The 22,542-nt window shown below is 38.5% G+C and overlaps 1 protein-coding gene across 19 annotated transcripts in view; it reads left to right on the top strand.

Moving 5' to 3' along the window:
* The window catches only part of LOC135262000 (CD209 antigen-like), a 104,991-nt gene that overhangs the window by 24,774 nt on the left and 57,675 nt on the right, over nucleotides 1-22,542 (top strand). For all 19 annotated transcript variants that reach the window (XM_064348750.1, XM_064348748.1, XM_064348740.1 and 16 more), the window contains 4 exons: nucleotides 7,760-7,890; nucleotides 8,417-8,559; nucleotides 9,459-9,609; nucleotides 10,656-10,794. In XM_064348750.1, coding sequence (XP_064204820.1) covers nucleotides 7,760-7,890; nucleotides 8,417-8,559; nucleotides 9,459-9,609; nucleotides 10,656-10,794 — 564 coding nt within the window. The remainder of the gene's footprint in view (nucleotides 1-7,759; nucleotides 7,891-8,416; nucleotides 8,560-9,458; nucleotides 9,610-10,655; nucleotides 10,795-22,542) is intronic.

The raw sequence follows: 22,542 nt of genomic DNA, 5'->3' as shown, positions 1-22,542 counted from the left end.
GAAATAACTTGTTGTCTCAATAAAGCACATTGAAATTGAGAGAGAGGGAGAGGGGAGGGAATAATTCAGTCTCTTTTGGCAGGTGGGAATGTCGCCCGGAGACACTGACAGCCCTGTCCTCACATCTCCCGAACAGAATACTACCTTCCCCATAAATGACTACAATGGACTGAAGGGATCTGGATAGTCTACAGAAAACAGATCTACAACATTGAAGGTATTATCATATTAAGTATCCACCCATGGAATACCTGGTTATTATTTAATTTTTTGTCTTTATGTTTGTGTTTAATTAATCAAAAAATAAATATTGGCACATTTCTAAGCTGTCTGCAGTTCCAGAAGTCATGTAACCGAAACATTAAACTTGGCTCTGAAGACTTAGGACTTGCCTTCCAGTGCCTACTTTCTCAAGGTTTTTATGAACTAATGTAATTATTAATTTCTGTTGTGTGGACCTCTGTAGTGTGGATCTAGGCTTGTGTTAAGATAAGGGGTGGACCATTTGACTGAGTAAACAAGCACTCGCCAGCAGATTCATCATCATTCAGAAAAAAAAAAACTGTAAAACGTTAAAAAAATAATTGCCAGGTTAAAGTGTTCATTACCTATGTGTTGCCATGACTGGCCTACAATCTTTATTGTATTTTAAAATGTCACTATGTTAATTGTTCAAAACAAGCTTGTGTCTTATGAGAGCATTTTTGCTTTACCTAGCTTTATGCATTTGACACTTGGCAGGATTAATACAATGGCAAATCACAGCATAAAGAAAAGCCACACATTCTCTCACGCATCTGTATTCTCAATTGTCACCTTCTCTTTTGTTTGTTTTGGTTTGGAACCACTGGTAAGTGTAAGAGATGGTTACCATCATTTAGTGCATTTATTTTCCCCAATGCCTCAAATTCCATTATTGTTGTAGTGAGGTTTATTCATATGAATGGAGTTTCAACAACCAATCAGAATTCGGTATGTCAGTAGAGCCCAACTTAATGAAATAACATTGACACTACAATGGTTTGGAAATGATATATATATATATATATATAAGTTATGATAATTAATTTGTGCATAGGCTTATTCAAAACAATGATTTGCATAATATGATGAACTATATTATGCAATTCTAATAAGAGGAAATTATAATTTTGCAATGGCTAAATATAAGAGTTTGGCAGTACTACCATTTAACAAAGGTAAGTTTGTGTTATGGTTTAGTGACATGCTACTCTATGTTACGTGGTTAATTTGTTATATCAGTCTCATAAAATAAAACTTTAACAACGTAAAACTACAAGGTCAGGGAATTTGCTATTCCTGAACAACATATGCACAACAAACAAAACACAACAACAAACAGCAGTAAAATAATTGAATCAGGTTATGTTAAATAAAATGTGTTTCAATACTAACGATGATAATAAGAGAGGCCAGTAGGGTTGGGTTGGTTTCTGGTTTTGCCGGTCCGGTCCGATGTATGAGCTTAAACGGGTTTGATTTTATGCGAACCGACTGAACCGGCATTTGTCATTATGAGACGTTCTGGCAAATTAAAAAGTAGCCTACATCAGCAACCTGTGCCGACGGCGCTAAATCCAACTTGTATTGCATTAGTAATAAGCAATATGACAACGTGATTAACATAATATTATGTTTGTTTATAAACAGAGCCACTAGTGTTTGAGTGCAAAAAAAAGAAAAAAGAAAAAAGATTACATTACAGGCATTTGGCAGACGCTCTTATCCAGATCGACGTACAACAAAGTGTAGCCTATAACCATAACCAGGAACAAGTGTGTCGAAAACCCTAGAGAAGTACCGTTCCAAGTGCAGGGAACAACCGCATAGTTTAACTTGGACCCTGTAGCAGCCAATAATGTAATAACTACCGTTAATGTAATAACTGCCAATAACGTAATAATTTTTCCGTTCTTAATGTAATAAAAGTCAATAATGTAATAACTGACCAATAATGTAATACATTTTCTGAACCAATAACGTAATAACCTTTTGCATATAATGTAATGAGTTATTACATTATTGACTAGTTATTACATTATTAGCTGGGTTTTTAAAAATCATTAAAAATGTAATAACAGGAGCCGATAATGTATTAATATACTTATATCGCTTTAAGTTTTATTTATTGGCTATAAAGTGTCACACTTCCATGACACTTACCCTTGTTTCCTCTTTCAAATAGCTGCTCAAAAACCTGACCACACGCGCGCGCGCACGCACACATACACACACACCTACTCTCTCTCTAGGAATTATGACTATTTATTTGTTTGTGGTGCTTGGTTAGACTTATCTCCAGCCCTGCCTTCTACTCCTTAACCATTTTAGTACCAAATGAAGTGCGAGCACATATGTTTGCAAACACAGAAAATTACTCTTATGTCATACAATATGAAATCTATACCTCTTTGAAGATGCTTTGTCCACGAATACAAAGACCACCATTTCTTTTCATGAAAAATGTCATCTTTAATCAAATGTATTTAAATAACTTTTTCAAGCAAACTGTTTCAACCACACTATTATAGCTATTAAGCACTCTCTCTCTCTATGTATATTTACCAAACCTGACTCCTGAAAGGTTACATGAAAATGTATTACCAAATCAGAATCCTTGCCCTATTGACATCCCTGGCTATTTGAATACAGTCATGACAAGCTCAACAAAGAGTCTAAAACCGAAGCAAATGATATCTATAGTTCATTCTTTTTTATTTTTGCCATTTTCTCCAATTTTAGTCGTTATACCAATTCTCTGTGTGTATCACGGTCCTGGTCGATGTGCTATCCTCTGTTGGTCTGGGGAGGGTGTAGACTACCACATGCCTCTGATACATGTAGTCGCCAACTGCTTCTTTTCACCTGACAGTGAGGCAGAGGTGGGAGTAAGTCACACTTGTGCAAGTCACAAGCAAGTCTCAAGTCTTAACCTTCAAGTCTCAAGCAAGTCCCATGTCACTGTGGTTAGACTCAAACAAGTCAAGTCATTGCTCAGGTCAAGCAAGTCACAAGTCAAGTCACCATGAAAGAAGTGCTTAAAACAAGAGAGAAAGGGGCACAATGGCAAGCCATGTCATGAGAAAACTGCACCTGTTAGTGAGTTAGTTAGTTTCTACAACTAGGGATGGGCATGGTTAGGATTTTATCAATACCAATACCACTATTGATACTGCTTATCAATACCAATACTTATCAATGCTCTCGATACTTCCTAATTTGGAGTGCAAAATACATGTTGTTAAAATAATTATCAGTACTACTTTTATATTAGTTTGGGCAAAAAATATTTAACAAAATAGTTCTGTAGAAAAAATGAAACATTGTTTTCTGAGACAAAACATGATGCTGGGACCAATTGGTATAGATACTGTAAATGTAATGTGTATCAAGAGAATGTTTAGTTCTTTAAAAAAGGGACGGTAAACCATCCTTTATTATTATGATAAAACTGAAAGATGTGTTACCAAAGTTATCTTTGTAGGTCATGTTATATACTATATTTTACAGTTTAGAATTTTGCAGAGGTTGAAAGTTGAGCACATAATAGTGCCAGTTTGGTTGAAGAAGTTATTTAAATACACTTGATTGCAGATTATATTTTTCATGGAAAGAAGTGGTGGTCTTTTTTATTTGAGAACACAGCATCTTCAAAGAGGTATAGATTTCATATTATACAACATAAGAGTAATTGTATGTGTTTGCAAACATGTGTGCTCCCACTTAATTTGGTACTCAAATGGCAAAGGAGTATAAGGCAGGGCAGGAGATACATTATTGGTAAGTTATTATGTTATCGACTTTTATTAGATTATTAGTTATTACATTAACGGTAGTTATTACATTATTGGCTGCTACAAACAAGAACAGCAACAACACAACCAGTGCTACCCACTGAACCGCCATGCCTCCTATATATATATATCCATCCATCCATCCATTACCTATACCCGCTTATCCTGAGCAGGGTCGCGGGGGGTGCTGGAACCTATCCCAGCATGCATTGGGTGAGAGGCTGAAATACACCCTGGACAGGGCGCCAATCTATCGCGGGGCTATATATATATATATATACATACAGTACTGTGCAAAAGTTTTAGGCAGGTGTGAAAAAATGCTGTAAAGTAAGAATGCTTTCAAAAATAGAAATGTTAATAGTTTCTTTTTATCAATTAACAAAATGCAAAGTGAGTGAACAGAAGAAAAATCTAAATCAAATCAATATTTGGTGTTGGTTCTGGAGAGTGCCGTCTAACAGGTTGGCCCCAAAATTTCCCACAGGTGTTCATCTGGGTTGAGATCTGGTGACTGCGAAGGCCATAGCATGTGATTTAGATCATCTTAATACTCATCAAACCATTCAGTGACCCCTCGTGCCCAGTGTATGGGGGCATTGTCGTCCTGGAAGACACCACTCCCGTCAGGATAGAAATGATAGGATAAATGTGATCAACTCAGAATAGCTTTGCATTAATTTGCAGTGGCCCTTCTCTCTAAGGGGACAAGTGGATCCAAATCATGCCTCCCACAGCATAACAGAGCCACCTGACCCCCTCACTGTAGGAGTCAATCATTCAGTGCCACACGTGCACTAACCCACGTGTAACTAATAAAAACATTATAAAATAATAAAAACAAAAATTAATGTTTTTTTTCCATATATATATATATATATATATATATATATATATATATATACATAATATACTAACATACTGTATTTTTTATTTTTTTTAAATATTCTTGCTGTATTTAGACAGGTACAAAGCACAGAGGGTGACAGGTAGAGGAGGCATCACAGGTTAGAAGCTTCCATGACCTCCTGACCTCCTTGCATTTTGCCCCAAGCTTTAAACATTTGTTCACTGGTGCAGGTGCAGTGTCTTTTGCTGCTACCACAGACTGAATGCGTAATGCAGCTATAATGAAACTTTCGATTACGCTGATGTCATAGTTCCTTATTCCATTTGCTGTGCAGCGGCGTGGGTTGTGCTAATCGACGCCGTTTCATGCTAATCGGCTACTCAGTGTCCCTGTTGAGGAAACTGAGTGCTGTTTCAGGTAACTGAGTGTGGTAATCTTCAGAACTGCCTGAGGGCGCTCCGAGATTCCCTCTGATTATGACTGATAGTTTGCACCTGATTTAGAGAGCTTATATACGCTCACGGGAGATCTGTTCTTCGCTTTAGTGTCTACCTACGTACATGAAAGCCGGTACAGAGAAAAGCTCTCTTAGAGAAACCGTGGTAAGAAAAAACGTTTAGGATTTTGAATTTAGCTTTTTGTTTTGACTAGTAGTAAGACTTTTGTCCTACTAGTCACTTAGCTTTATTCTTTATTTTCCTTAATACGGCTTTTTTGCCTTCCTCGTTAAGAGGCACCTTTTGCTTTTCTCCAGACTGCACTGCAGTCTTCACTAAAATTCTACTTACTCCTTACACCTTAGTTTCGTTCTCCTGCCGAGACATTTACTTTGTGTTGGGATATTCTCCCGTAGGAGCTGAGTCTTCTTTTCGCTATCCCCCTCCTTAAAGTCTCTTTCTGAGACCGAGTGGTTATTCCACTACGGTGGGTAAATCAAAGAAACCACTTTTGAAATTGAATTCACTGTAGTTGCATGTGGTCGTTACTACTTCCCCACCCTCACAGGGGGTGCTTGGTAAATGCACGACCAGCGCAACAATGGTGGCGCTGCGAAACTCCATATTCAACATAGTTGTCCTGAATCGTCTACTAATAAAGGTAAGAACAACAAGTTTGTGTTTTCAACTCATAATTCGGTTGCAGGATTACAGAATGTCTGAATTGAGCAATCTAGGCACGCCGGCGTGCCGACCACTAGGGGCTTTGCGCTGAGAAGTTAAAGGGGAATTTCACTTTGTAACACTTCTGGGCTCATTTTCACACCTACCCGGAGTTTTGTGTGCGTCCCAGACGGTTTTTAGGTTGCTTGCTTCAATATTTAGATATTTGTAGATTTGACTGAAATTGTCCTTCTAATGAATTTGTCGCCCTTCATGACAGTATCAGTCATGAGAAGCAGGGACGTGTGTTTACCAGGGCTGGCCCAAGCCTTTATGGGGCCCTAAGCAGAATTTGATTTGGGGGTCCCCACCGCCTCGGCACCGCCAATACTATCGGCTATTGTTAACGCTTGATCGTTTGCACACCTACTGTAAATCTAACAGAGCCATTATCAATTTTATTAGTTGTAGCTGTGTTGAACATCATACCAATGTCAGCATGGCATGTTTTTACCCTTCCATGCAGTAACAAAATGTTCTAACAAATGCCTGTTCTTTCTTTCCGTGATGGTCTGAATTAAGCGAGTAAATCCACCAGCCTGTTAATGTATTCAATTTATAGGCTGTTCTTAGTAGCCAGCAAGTGCCCATAGATTTTTTTGAAACAGGCATTTGTTACTGTTGCTATAGTTGTGCATGTTATTTAAATCTTTTCCCACTGCTGTGATGGGATCTAATTAATTTAATAAATGAATGTAAAAAATCTCTAATTTCTTCCACTTTTTTTCCCAGTTTTTTGTGATTTTCATCAACTTTGTATTTCATTAAAACCGATCATGTCACAGCTGTTCTCAACCTGGTTGTCACTAAATGAGTGATGAAGCAGGGGTTACTATGTTGATTGAAATCCTACCTCACTGAGAAATTGCATAAAGCAGATACAGGATTATACTGTAACGCTTTTGAAAAATGTGTCAATTTCAAATTGCAATCTGTATCATATGGAAAGGGCTAAATATCTTACCATAACCTCCAAGGTATTTCATGACTTTCGTGGTGTGGACATGTTTAGAAAGAATTGAAAAACTATAGCTTAAAGGCACACTATGCAGGATTTTTAGCCTTACTGTGGTCCTGTGTTTACAATCAAAGAAGTCTCCTCTGTCTTCAACCCCGCCCACCCACTTCGAGTACCCTACCTAACATAGCAAGCTGAATAGCTGGAGGTAACATTACTTACAGGTCCAGGAGAAACCAAGTGAACTCTGTGCTGCTTTTTGTCCCCTTAGCAAACTTCAGCTGATGCCACTGAAGAAAAGCTATTCCAAGGTTAACTCTAGTTCTTGAATGAACCCTGTCGGTTTGTCTTTTTGCTTCCCTGTATCTGGGTTTCTTCAGCTAGCTAGCAACAAACTCTCTACTAAAATCAGTTCCCAAACCATAGGATCTGTAGCCACACACACTCCTCCCCACACAGAACAGAGTGCCACACCCAAAAACATCCTGAACACATTTTAGAATAACAAGTACAGGTAAAGGTCCACAAATTCAGTAAAATTGTGTGAAGACAAAGATTGCCGGTGCATCATATATATGCCTTGGTTATTTTTACAGTATTTGAACGCCTTTTTCAACATTTGAACGCCTCTATCTATGAGCTTTTGCCAGACACTAAACACCAGCAAGGTCTTGGTCATTTTTTTATTGGCAGTCCTAGCCCATCAAGGTCACACCACTTCTTTGCCTGGGTTTTATGGTGACTATTGCGTGACTATTTGTGATCAACCTTTTTACACAGTTCCTAAACTTATAGTTCTCAAACCTCTCCAATTCATAGTAGCCGTGGAACTCGAGATTACAATTATACTATATTGTTTTTTTTATTAATTCATGTATGATAATTACGATTTCTCCTTTTTACTGATTAACACTACAAGCATTGTATCAAATGTTTGTGTATCAAAGGATTTCTGTGACATGTCTTGTTTACTCAGAATGCACTAAGAGGGAAGTGGACCTTGCCTTCCTGTTTGATGGGTCAGAAAGCCTGAAAGCAGACGATTTTAAGAAGAACAAAGACTTCATTGCTGACATCATGAAGACACTTTCAAATACCTCTACACAGGTCTACACACTTGCACTATATTATGTGTACACCATACACGGCAGCCCATTCATTGTCATAATTTGCTAAAAAAATGAAGTGGCTGCACCTGCAGATTTGCTTCTTCAGGTGCACATGAAGTGCTTTCTTTGACTCATTCACACCTGACTGCATGTAAACTTTATTGTGATAAAAGCAGCAGTTGATGTCACATGCATTAGAGGACACACACATTAGTAGCAAGTAGCAAGATCTTGAAGAAAAATATTTTCTATAGATAGCTCCAGCATTCAAACCTTACAGTCATAAAGGTCACACAGTCAACCACACACTGGAATGTGATGCTGATTGCCAAATTTTACTTTACTAATGGACCAACTGAAATTAGCAGATGATGTGTAGCTTGAAATATGAGAACAATCAATCTGGATAATATGGAGTGATGGAGAAAGTGCATGGACCTTGTGGAATAATGTGGAATAATTGTCATGTGGAATAATTGTCATTAAATTGTTATTTCATGAGAAGCTTCTTTTAAATTTTTCAGTTTGCAGCAATGCAGTTTTCGAAGATGTCCCGCACTGTTTTCACCTTTAAAGACTACCAAGCAAAGACGGCATTGGATCTCTTAGAAAAGGAACAACACATGAAGGACCTCACCAACACATATGGTGCAATGAACAATGTTCTGTGAGTCACTTTTTTCTTAGATGGCTAAAATCAGTGTGTGTCAGTGTTGTTTATGCTGAATAGATATTGTGATAACCTTAGTCCTGGGGCCTCATTTATAACACTTTACGAAGGTTCTACACCAGAAGGTGAAGCATGCACAGAAGAAGAGAAGTGCATACGGTCAAAAATATCCTGATTTATAAAACCGTCTGTTCAATCACCCCCATGCAATTTTCTATTTAAAAATCACAATCAAATTGAAGTTTTTAGTACATGCATGGGCCTTGTATCCTGCCTTGTTAACTCCCACAATGAACCATAAAAGGTTAATGGACAGCCCATTGTGAATATGGACATGCATATACAGTAAATCAGCTTGTCATTCCAATGAAATGTCAGGGAGAATGGAAATTCTCTCTGACATTTCACAGCAACACAAAGAGCAACTTCACGGAGTGTGAAATGGAGATGGTTGTTACGGAGGAAGAGGTCAGATGTACCATACTGTTCAGTGGAAATAGTTCTGGCATATCTATCAATGACACGGTAACAGCATCATTGGAGAACAAGTGCCAAATAGGCAGTTGTGCCCCCCTCCCCCAGTTTCAAAGGTTAGTCTACCATGACCAGGAGTTTATAATAATTGTTGCGATGAATTGAGTCGTGACACTTACCAGCCCGTGATGAGACATTATTCAAAATCCAATACAACATCATACAATAAGATAGCTGCAAAAATGAAAGACAGATACATTCACACAAAGCATGCAGATATTATATCCATGTAAATATCTCCCCAACCCCTTACCATCAAATTAAAATCACATTGTTGGACCTCACACTTTGCATTTGAATGGATTCTGTGATAAAACATTCACATGAAGTAAATACATTGTATAAAATTTCTTATGTTGCAGACACAGTATTTTGAACAGCACAACAGCTGGTGCCATTCCAGATGCTACAAAGGTTCTAGTCATCATCACAGATGGAAATCCATCTGACAAGGATTGGAAAAAGGTCGTCAAAACTATGGATGACAGGCATATCACCCGTTATGTTATTGGGGTAAGATATGTGTAAGAATTGTTTTTCTGATATGTGAATTTACCATATCCAAGAGCGACTTACGAGATATTTATCAGAAAATTGCAATATTGAAAATATCATAACACCGCGTGTTTTTCTTCTTCAGTTGGTCTCATTGCGTCTTTTTGCTCAAAAACAGATAGCGGAACTTTTAACTTCATACACACAATGGACGTTGTACCATCAAATTATATTATGTGGTCTACACTGGAAACTCCTAAATTATTTATTGCGTGCATATTTCTCCGATAACATTCTGAAATAAATATATTAAATGATTTTGCTACCATTCTCTGACTGTTCTGCTGCTGTTTATATCTGGAGACATGTGCATTCTGGTCCTGACCCTGACAGTTCTCCAGTTTGTAATAATGGTTGAAGTTTTATGGAATTCTGTACTCATAAAAACCTTGGTTTTATTACATTGAAATTCCACAAGTTTACTACCAAAACTGGATTAGCTAAAGGTAAGAGGAGAGAGAGAGGCTGTGTGACCAGTGCACAAGTAAATAGGTAGAGGCAGAGATTCATTTCTTTTACATTGCACATATTATTATCAAGAAAGGGAGGAATTCCTTAAAATGTACAATGTAAACATTGTTTTCCCCAACATCCAAAGTATGAGTGACTTCAAAATTATCTATAATATTAGCAGAATGGCCTATAAGCCCCACAAACAGCTAAACATGTAGCCACATGCCACAAGATAATGGACATAAAGCGAACACTCTGCATTAAATGTATTGAAAAATGTATTATTTACTGTTAATTGTTTTTTTACATTGTGAACATGTTTTTTAATATTATTGTTTTTGTTGTTATTATTATTATTATTATTATTATTATTATTATTATTATTATAGTGCTGTGGGTCATACTTGTTGCATGTTGTATATGTGGTTTCCAGGTTTCTGTGTATTGTATGTGTTGCTTTGGAAATATGACTTGTTGTCCTGTCAATAAAGCACATTGAAATTGAGAGAGAGGGAGAGGGAGAGGGAATAATTCAGTCTCTTATTTGGCAGGTTGGGAATGTCGCCCGGGAGACACTGACAGCCCTGTCATCACATCTCCCGAACAAGAATACTACCTTCCCCATAAATGACTACAATGGACTGAAGGGAGTCTTGGATAGTCTACAGAAACAGATCTACAACATTGAAGGTATTATCATATTAAGTATCCACCCATGGAATACACTGGTTATTACTTAATTTTTTGTCTTTATGTTTGTGTTTAATCTAATCAACAATTAAAATACTTGGCACATTTCTAAGCTGTCTGCAGTTCCAGAAGTCATGTAACACGAAACATATAAACTTGGCTCTGAAGACTTAGGACTTGCCTTCCAGTAGCCTACATTCTCAAGGTTTTTATAGAACTAATGTAATTATTCATTTCTGTTGTGTGGACCTCTGTAGTGTGGATCTAGGCTTGTGTTAAGATAAGGGGTGGTACCATTTACTTGATTAAACAAGCACTCGCCAGCAGATTCATCATCATTCAGAAAAAAAAACTGCCAGGTTAAAGTGTTCATTACCTATGTGTTGCATGACTGGCCTACAGATCTTTATTGTATTTTAAAATGTCACTATGTTAATTGTTCAAAACAAGCTTGTGTCTTATGAGAGCATTTTTGCTTTACCTAGCTTTATGCATTTGACACTTGGCAGGATTAATACAATGGCAAATCACAGCATAAAGAAAAGCCACACATTCTCTCACGCATATGTATTCTCAATTGTCACCTTCTCTTTTGTTTGTTTTGGTTTGGAACCACTGGCAAGTGTAAGAGATGGTTACCATCATTTAGTGCATTTATTTTCCCCAATGCCTCAAATTCCATTATTGTTGTAGTGAGGTTTATTCATATGAATGGAGTTTCAACAACCAATCAGAATTCGGTATGTCAGTAGAGCCCAACTTAATGAAATAACATTGACACTACAATGGTTTGGAAATTATATATATATATATATATATATATATATATATATAGGTTATGATAATTAATTTGTGCATAGGCTAATTCAAAACAATGATTTGCATAATATGATGAATTATATTATGCAATTCTAATAAGAGGAAATTACAATTTTGCAATGGCTAAATATAAGAGTTTGGCAGTACTACCATTTAACAAAGGTAAGTTTGTGTTATGGTTTAGTGACATGCTACTCTATGTTACGTGGTTAATTTGTTATATCAGTCTCATAAAATAAAACTTTAACAACGTAAAACTACAAGGTCAGGGAATTTGCTATTCCTGAACAACATATGCACAACAAACAAAACACAACAACAAACAGCAGTAAAATAACTGAATCAGGTATTTCAAGTTTTACGCTGTACTATAATTTCATGTCAGTGTTAAATAAAATGTCTTTCAATACTAACGATGATAATAGGAGAGGCCAGTAGGGTTGGGTTGGTTTCTGGTTTTGCCGGTCCGGTCCGATGTATGAGCTTAAACAGGTTTGATTTTATGCGAACCGACTGAACTGGCATTTGTCATTATGAGACGTTCTGGCAAATTAAAAAGTAGCCTACATCAGCAACCTGTGCCGACGGCGCTAAATCAAACTTGTATTGCATTAGTAATAAGCAATATGACAACGTGATTAACATAATATTATGTTTGCTTATAAACAGAGCCAGTAGTGTCTGAGTGCAAAAAAAAGAAAAAAGAAAAAAGATTACATTACAGGCATTTGGCAGACGCTCTTATCCAGAGCGAAGTACAACAAAATGTATAACCATAACCAGGAACAAGTGTGTCGAAAACCCAAGAGAGAAGTACCGGTCCAAGTGCAGGGAACAACCGCATAGTTCAACTTGGACCCTGAAGGTTAAACTGATTAACACTAACACAAACGAGAACAGCAACAACACAGTCTAAGCAAAAATACAAGCAGTAGTTAAGACACGAGTGCATTAACTAAGTCAACTACGAAACAGCTACCTACAACCCTAAGCTTACAGTCAATTTAGAGATTACAGGGAGGTAGGGAGGGATGGGGAGAGGTGCAGCCTGAAGAGGTGAGTCTCCACCTTCGTGGGGCCAGAACAGACAGGAGACGTGATCAGGAATTTTTACATCGGCCCAACCCTAGAGGCCAGTCCTTAATTCAGTTGGGTGATGCTCGTTCAGCTTGTCAGCTGGTCCCAGGGGTCCATGGCAGGTGCGCAGAGACTTCTTCTGTGCGGTCACGACGGGTTCCAGTCAAGACGACGGATGTGCACAAATCTTCCCCTTGGGCCCGGCTGCAAGGGAGATATGGAGGAAAAGTATGTAGATACGTGTTACTCAAACAGCTGTCGATGAGAAATGAACCAGCTTAGTTTATTTTGCGGACAGTGGCAGGCCAACTCAGGAAGGTCTCCAGCGAGGTGTGAGTTGGGAAGTACAGAAAAGTCTGGCAGTGTCCTTAAGGAGATGCGTCTGATCGGTTAGGCAATGCCTAACTGACCAGAAAAGTTGTTAGGTTTTTGAATGAGTTTTATGCTCAAAAGTCACTGACGCGATGGAACCCCACGTGTGATCTCTGTAATGTGATTGGTCTATTATTTTGGCCACACAAACATTTGTTTGGCTTGTGGTATTGCAGCAGTCAATGAAACATGGATAGCTAGACCATTGATCACTGCGTTAATGTTTAAGCTTGTTAAATCGGGCTCCCCATTCCTCCAAAAAGGGGGGTGTTACTTGCCCCAAGCTGATGCTTAATCGATCGAGCAGAGAGTTTATTGCAGGATCACAAGAAGAAAGGGACAGGCATGTCATTATACCTTGGTTAATAAAAAAAAATTTAATGATGAACGTGACTCAGTCCAATGGTCAGACAGCCAGAGCTCCCAAAGTTCCTGTGTATAGTTAAACATTGTTACATTCCCCCTGTTGGTTTTGAGGGTGATGACGTAAGTCGTCAGCCTTTGGAAACAAGTCATTATACACAGTTTATAAGACACGTTATACAGGCACTTAATTCAACCACATTATTTAACACTTTAACATCAAGGGTAGAGTAAGTAAAATCAGGTAATCAGGTATTGCAAGTTTTATGCTATTGTACGGCAGTTCAAAGAAGTCTGCTTCTTATCAGACCCTCAGAGTAAAACAGACTGCTTACTGTGCTGACAGGGAGTCAGAAAGTGTGATGAAGAGACAATTCTCAGTTGAATAACGTCCGATTGGATCAGTATTATGTGAACTTTTCCATAACACAATGTAATCATGTTGGTAATGTTGGAAAACTGATGTCATGGGAAACAAGTTGATGTCTTTAGTGGTGGGGTGCTGACTAAATATCTTGATACCTATGGGCCAGCACCCAGCCAGATGCAAAGGTTATGTGATGCTGACAGAGGTAGTGCAAGCAGGATCATTGATCTATACTGTTTTGCCATGATTGTGTCTTTATTTGATGACTTGATGACTTGGTGTTTTGCTTTGATCGTTTTTGTATATAAGGAGAGAAGTGCAATGGTTTGGGGAGACTTGTCAACATGGTCTCCTGCGTGTGTAAGCCATTTACGCATATAGCCATTTCACCACTCACATTTTGCACCATTGTATGTTGTCATTATTACTAATAATAAACTGCATTCATTTTAAACCTTTCACTCTTACCACAGCACATATAGCAGTTGTAAGGTCCTAGCATACACATAGAACTTAAGATATCTGCACCTCGTAGTCACTCGCCTATATACTGGTGTGGCAGCAGGATACACAATTGTATTTATGCTGGCTACACAGGCCAAAGACATATCCGCATCTACCAAGTTAGACAGCGTTTCGTATAAAGACACACAACTGGCAGACAGCAGTCTCCTCCATCTATGCATGACTGTTAACACAGAGGAAAGGTTAAAACATTATTTTTAGAGTCAGATAACTGAGATAACATGAATCCCGTTCCAGTAGCAGCAGGTCAAACTACACACATTCCTTACCCCACTCAGATACTTCCGCTGTTTGGTTTGCAGAGGGGTTTCTTATAGTTGGTGACCTCGACGCACTGTTTGGTGTATGTGAGGGGTCTCTAACACTGTTCTTTAGTTTGAAGTACATTATGTTCCAATAACGGGACAAATTAATCTCCCTAGCTCTGTCTTGCTTTTTAAAATGTTGCGGTCTCGCAGTGTAGACATAGCGTCTCTCCAAGACCCTCTGAAACCGGGTTTGAACGCCAGCTACCTTTATGATAGTTTCGCCGTCACTTGTCACCTAGTCCTAGCCAATATTAAAATTCTGGGTTTCAGGTCAGAATGGTCTCACGGCATGTTATCCCGGCTAGCTAGCTAGCTAACTAACTATTGAATTGGATTCAAAACAGCGGTTACTACAAACGCAATCGTTTACAAAGATACGGAGTCCAGTAGCCATGACTGAAATGCGGAACGCCTATTCTACAGGCAACATCCAGGTACTCATAAACCTGTGAGTTGAGTGTGAGGTCTCACAGTGAGAGGCTTTAACACTCCCTGGCTTTTTTTAACCAGGAGAGGGTGATCCAGTTATTGAACAGCTATGCAGAATCACGTAAATAAAAAGCATGAGTTTTGTTTTTGTTCCATTATTGTACTAACCCCTGCATACAAAGTTTTCCTGCAGATTTTAATCAGTATTTCCCAACTGACACTAGTACTGACTTAATGGGCTTAACCTTAACGTGCAGAAATAATAGAAAATAATATAAAAAAATGTTTGTTTTTTTATTTTCTTTCTTTTTCTGTGCAGATTGACAGCGCTGTCATCGTGCTGATGGATGATGCAACTCTGGAAAATTACATCCCCTCCTACAGAGACCGAATTGCCCTCTTCAATTTCAGCAAAAGTCTCCTCTCAAAATGATTAGATAGATTACATCAGTTTTGGTGCTCACAACAATGTCTGCAATGCCGGATTTGGATGACTTAATAAGACTGTACTTCAGACTTTCTTTCAGTAACAAAGAAATACTTGCAATTTTAGCACATAACAATGATAAGGAGGCCATACGAAACTATCTAAGGCTAAACATATTTAACTTTTTTTTTTTTTTACCATCAAAATGAAATTGTATGTTTCATATATTGTATGCATTATGTAGAATGTTTCATGCAGGGACCGCTTTCAGCTCATGAGCATCGCTTTAGTTGAGATCTCTTGTAAAGCCTCTTTAACGGTAAAAAGGTTAAATGTTACTTTTAACATTGAAATGTTAGTTTAAAAAGTCGAGCCATTCTGGTTATGCTCTTTATCGACCTGCCTATCTGGTTATGACATTTAACCATGTTATTATTGGTATTACTAAGAAAATGTATTTTTATATTCACTTTTAATGTGAACTAAATGTTACTTCTTCCACCACATTTGTATTCACGTCTTCAGTTGAATGTTGATCTAATGTTGATCAAGCTCCTTATCCATATGGGTAAAAAGTGATGGGGTAAATAAGGTTTAAAATGCAGTTGTTCAAGAATGTTACGAAGCATTTTATAGTCATTCATGTTGGACACAAATATAAGAAAGTCATTAGTCAGCTGGCATTAAAAACAATTGTGAAAGAAGTGTGTGGACAATTTACATGAGTGAAATGCACACTGCATTGCATGGGCATTCTGAGAATACAGTAGGGCTCTGAAATTACCAATAACAACTGACTCATTTAAAGGTGCAGTAAATAATTTCACCAGTACCAGGTGCCAACTAGCCACCATTATACAGAGGTAGGGGTTTACCTAGAAAGAACATATTTTAAGGAAAAATATGAAACCTGAAACGGTTCTACTGAAATAGTAAATGCACAACGGTCATTTTGAACACTCTTAACAAAGACTTGAGGCAGTAATACAAAAACTTGTTCTTGAAAAGAGGGAAAGAGAAATACGACATGAAAATGATGTTGCTGAGGCAGGGTCAAACATTTCTAAAGAATACATGGAATATCAAGGCCTACAATTTTTATTTATACATTTTTGACAAAATGAAATAACTTACAATACCAAGGTGGGTTATTTTTTTACCATCTCGTTTAAGAAAGTCCTTTCACTGCTTAAGAGCTTTAGAACCCAACTTATTCCTCAATTTTCCTTACTAGATTTAGTACTTAATACATTCATTTGTCCCCATTTTTTTGCAGCAGAATATTTCTTTAAAAAACAAAATCATGATTACTTATCAAATGTGAAAATTTAACTTTATAAGGGTTTGTGTGTTTCCTTTATTGTAAAACTGGATTTGTACATGATCAAATATGCGCTGTTTTCCCTCTTTGCGTGATGTACAGATCACTGCAGCAAGTGGATCGCTGAGATCCCACCATCGCTCCATCATTAGACAACCAGTCAAACGGTTTGTCCACAGAAACTGGCCTTTGGGAGTACATCTTCTTACACAAAATGACCTCCTCCATGCAATAGGTTTGAGTTATCCCCGCATTGCACTCAGGATGTACATCCCAAGGGGTGGGACGACGGCGGTCAGACAGTTCATAAAACTTAGTTTAGTTAAAAATAAAAATTAAAAAGGAGAGAGTTGAAAAATACAGTATGAGGATGTGGAAATATATTTCATAATTATTTATATGACAATATTGAATCAATTTGATGCTTTGAAGGTACAACAATAGCATTGCCAATGAATATTAGGTTAGAAAATACATAATACAACGTCTGCCCGATTTACTGTGACTTCCGGTATAAACCACGCCCACTTCCTGATTTCTATCAGAATACAGATACAGACACAGATAATTTTGTTGGTTGAACAGATACAGATACAGATACAGATAATGACGTCTCTGCACACCCCTAGTGTGCACGCATGTGTGTGTGTGTGTGTGTGCACGTGTTTGTGTGTGTGTGTGTGTGTGTGCACGTGTGTGTATGTGTGTGTATGTATATATGTGTGATGTAGTTGCTAACTGCTAATTGCAAAAACCATTACCAGCTACCCTGCAGCTCTGTAAGAGCAAGAGAGAAGACAAGATAAGAAAAGGACAGTAGGAGCTGGACTGTAAGGAGGAGTCATGGTTGATGGCTCAGGTCTGTGGGGCTGCAGTTGCCCCTGCTGGGGCAGGTTACCACGTGTCTCTCTGCCCCCCTGCAGGTACTGGTGGGCAAAGGAGCCGGACAACTGGATGGGCGCAGGGGACCCGTCCGGAGAAGACTGCGCCAGTCTGGGGGACCACAACGGAAACCCTGATCACTGGTTCGACGCTTCTTGTGGAAAAATAAAAAAGTTTGTCTGTGAAACACTGCCACGAATTTGAACGAATCAGGCCCAGAATATCTTGTTTCGCCCTGAGGTGGCTAATCAGTAGCCATATCCTCTGAACCACTTAGACTTATAAAAAGAGTAATATGCTGTCAGTATTTTAAAGTTCATATTTATATATGTCCATGAATACATCAGCAGGCTAAGCATTTTTTGTCAGTGCAGTGGTCATTTTTCTAAAGCTGTGCTTTCCTATTAAAACTACTGTATGTTTTAAAAAATGTATATGCTTGATGTATGCATTTTAAGCACATTGATAACATTTAAATTTTCGGTTTTATACTATCTGAGCTATTTTGCCAGTGTGCCATTTGCATTGTGTGCCTGTGGGTCACTCTGGATGAGAAAGTCTGTTAAACTCATGTTATGTAATTCTGGATGTTTCCATAAGTGTCTCTTATATCATTTGTATTTCTAGCATTTGTTGTGTCTGCAGATTTTGTGCTGTGGGTACTGTTTGTAATATCCATAGTAATTAAGTGCTGTAAATGTACCTGTGGACTCCCTGATGTGTCCTGTGGTATAGTTTTATATTGGCAGTTATGTACAAATCATTTTGCTTCTTTATGAAAGTTACTGTATGTTTTTAAATATGTCAAATCTGCCCTAAACTGGAGTATGTCCAGACTTCTTGGGTCATGTACAGCTAAAGGTGTAAATAAATGAGGAGGTCACCTACATGCTGAAGGGACATGATGCCTGTGATGAGTGTCTGGCGCCCTCTAGTGTTGTGTGTTTTCTATGCCTGTTCATTATATTTTTGCCTGGCTTTGCGGTCATAAATTCAGTGTTTATGGTTAGAGCATCTTTCCCCAGGGATCCCATGCACTAAGATTTTTATTAATTTAAAAATGTGAATGTCTATAATTAAAAATTCCATTATATAATAATCATAATAATAATAAGAACACTAATAATAATAATAATATTTGTGTATGCGTGTGCCTGCATGCTGTACTATGCCAAAAGAGGGTGCTGTTGCCATATAAATCTGAAGAATAACAGCACTTCAAGTTCTGAAACATTTATAACACAATACTTGTGTTGCACAAATATAAATTATAAATATGTGCTTTGACCAGAATCCAGAAGTACTAGGGGACCATCTGGATTAAATCAGAGCTCTTGGGCCTGTTGCTAATTCCCACAGGCGCATACGCTCAGACTATGTGTGCGTGTCAGTGGAGAGGTTAACGACTTTAACCCCGTCAGCGCTGGGCAGCACAGAAGGTGCCGAAAGATGTGCCAAAACAAGCCGTGTTCAGCAGGAACTAAATAAGCAATTATCTATGACAACAATGACTGAACACTACACTGAATCCAGAGATCACCCCACAACCTGGTTTCAAATAGAACCACCCAATCCAAATGGGTAGTTTTGTATAAAAACAAAAGCTGCTTTAGCAGTTATTTGAGAGCTTTAATAATTGAACATTGCCTGAAATAGGAGGATCTCCAGGCTCCCCGGGTCAGATGGGCTGAATGTGGAAGCAAATGAGGGAGCGTCTATCTTTATTCTGATTTTCTACCACTTACTCTCTGCTCTGACCTCAGAAGGTCAGGGAAAATGAGCACCGCGGTACTTCACTGTGAGTGTTTGGAGCCCTCTAGCGTTCACTGTATTTAATATTCTCAGAATCTGCTTAATGCCTGACTGTGAGTGTTTGGCGCCCTCTAGTGTCCAGTGCATTCATTATTCTCAGGATCTGCTAAATGTACCTAGAATAGCTCTACCCAGTCCTGCTCCTGGAGATCTACTATCCTGCAGGTTTTAACTTTAGCCCTCACAAAGCACACCTCATTCAACAGCTCTAGCATTAATACTTAAATCTGGCCCTCGAATCCAAATCCGGCCCTGGTTTTCTTTTCCCCTGATAATTAACTGAACAATTAGTGCTACTGATTGGCCAGACTGTCTTCACACCTGACTCCCAGGTAAAAATCAGCAGTTCTTGGACCTTGAGGGTCGTGTTTTGAGTGACAAGGAGCTATAGATCTTGTTAAGCTGCTAATTAGTAGAACCTGGCGTGCAAAATTATGGTTGAAATGAAGACCTGCAGGACAGTAGATCTCCTGAAGCAGGGTTGGGCAGCCCTGGTCTGGAATGACTGAATTACTCAGCTTGAGAGGGTTGGTCACCCACAGAGCTGAGAAAACACATTCTGTGTAACCCTCCCATTTTTCTCAGGGTGACATTTAAAAAAAAATATCCTGAGTTTAACGGCAGTGAAAATCCCTAAAATGTATTTTTTTCAGCATGAGTTTGAGGACCACTGCTGTATAAACTGTACGTCCTCAAACGACTGCTTTCGGTCTTCCCATTAGGTACCAGTAGCGCTGACTATTTATAGCTGCGGTTTCCTCGTTTATTTTTCAAATTTTCTGACTGGCTAGAACATATCACCACTTCCTCTGTGTTTCTAGTCACGGGGGCTTTGCCTTCACTGACACCCCGTCATGTTAATCAAGCGGTTTTTTCCCCCATTCAGCACAGCTCAGAACAGGCACCTTTCCTCACTTCAGTGTCTCCCTGCCGAGTATGTGAGATGGACAATGTCTACGGCAACGCAGAAATAGTGTTCTCTCACCTGGAGAAGAGGCAAGCGGCAGATCTCTTCAAAGGTGAGACCTTTCTTTACATTACATTACAGGCATTTGGCAGACATGCTTATCCAGAGCGACGTACAGCAAAGTGTATAACCAAAACCAGGAGCAAGTGTGTTGAATACTCTAGAGGGAAGCACAGTTCCAAGTGCAGGGAACGACCGCATAGACTTTCTCTTCTGCTCTACTCTAATTCTTTGAGGGAATATAGCTGTTGGTTCTGGGTACCTTTCCTCTCAGAAATCAGAGCTTACGCATGTAACGTTCAACCCGAAATAGATAGACAGCAAACAGTTATACTTTCAGCGAGATTTAGTCTCATTCAACAGTCATTTCACGCCATTATCTTACTGCGTAGGTGAATTCGAAAAAAATCTCCCAATCACTCTTTAAAAAACTACCTCTGTCCGTGTGTTGCTCTTTTTGTAAATTAGTTCAATCACAGTCATTTTATGTCTCAAAATAGTGTACTGCATATCCTACTGGAGTTCAGGACTGTGAGCATAGCATTTATTTTATAACCCAGGGGAACCCCTCTAAAATGAATACTAACTTCTTCACATCTTATCTTTAATTACTTTTTAATCAGCTTTCCTTTATATATCGTCAAGTAACAGTGTATTATATTTAATGGACTGCGAAACAGGCCCCTTTCTTCAAACTCGCTGTCAAACTGCCAGCGCACTTTCACAGTTATTCACTTTCCTTGTGTTGCCCTGTTTGGCCTTCCTTCTATCACACAGATGCCGAACGCAGGAAATGTGTGTGCTTTAATGTGAAGGGCTACAGCATGAGTAGGTGGATTGTTGTTCTCAGATGTGTTTTAGTAATTCTGCTGTGCTGCTCTGAAAATGAAAACTGCAGTCGGCTTTGTGGAACGTATATTTGACATTTCAAGTCTGTGTCCTAGAACTCCACTGCTTTTCATCACCATTGGCGATTGTTACATCAGCATTAGAATGTTCAGTTAAGAACGTTCTAATCACGTATTTGTGATCTTACAAATCGAAGGGTTCAAAATCTCCCTTTCTTCCACAGGAGATCAGGATATCTATGCCAATGCTGCTGAACAGGAGTCAGGAGAGAAACAGAACTGCCCTGTCGGTTAGTATATTCAGTAAACGCATCAGAACTCCCTTAGTTCACTTTATTTACGACGTTTACAGAGAGACAGATGCTGTTCTTCATTTTCAAAAAATAGTTTATTCATTTCCATGGAGGACCACATTGAAAATAAACATTTTCAGTAATGATTTCATGACATATCCTCTGTGCTCAAATATGTTATATTTTGTGCAATTTATGAATTTTAGCACACAAAAAGTTTGATCCAACAGAAACCATATAACAAGTTTTAGTAGAGATTTTCGAGTAAATAACAAGCACTACAGGTTCCAGTGATGCACTTCTGTACTGCTGTTACTATTAAACGCAAACAGCACGATTGTGATGTTATTCTGCGTTCATTATATCTTAAGTCTATATTAATAACAGACTTTGAGTGCTTTATGTCTTCTGTAGATGTAAAAATGACAGGATCAATATAGTCTGATTTATTATACAAAATAATAAAAATGGATATTATAAAAAATACTATTTTGCCCTCGGAGAAGATATACCTTTCACACCTCTTGCATGGTGACTTGTCCAACACTGATACAATAAACTTCAACAGGTGCTCAGAAACGATAATGTTGTCATTTAATTTACAACATACAGCATACTGACCAACATTGGGTTAGAAACTTTGTTACATTAACTGTTTAAAATCTTTTGACAAATTTGGCTGAAACTTCAGCTGAAACCTATTTTGTTTCACCGCGCAGTCACCTGTACTTTGGTCCAGAGGACAGTTTGGCAAAACAGTAATTTAATGGGTGGTCCAGGTCAAAAGCTACGGTTTGCTTTTTCCCGATACTCCTTCAGGATTACAGGGAAAAAGGTTTGTGGCAGGCAGACCTGTTATTTTTTGTGACAGATGTATGACCGTCAAGACTTTTTGACCGGTGGAAACAGGCGAGGCTGGAAAAGTAGCAGACGCATGG

Source organism: Anguilla rostrata, chromosome 8 (assembly GCF_018555375.3).
Source record: "Anguilla rostrata isolate EN2019 chromosome 8, ASM1855537v3, whole genome shotgun sequence".
NCBI lineage: Eukaryota > Metazoa > Chordata > Actinopteri > Anguilliformes > Anguillidae > Anguilla > Anguilla rostrata.
This window is presented reverse-complemented; position numbering and strand designations above follow the sequence as displayed.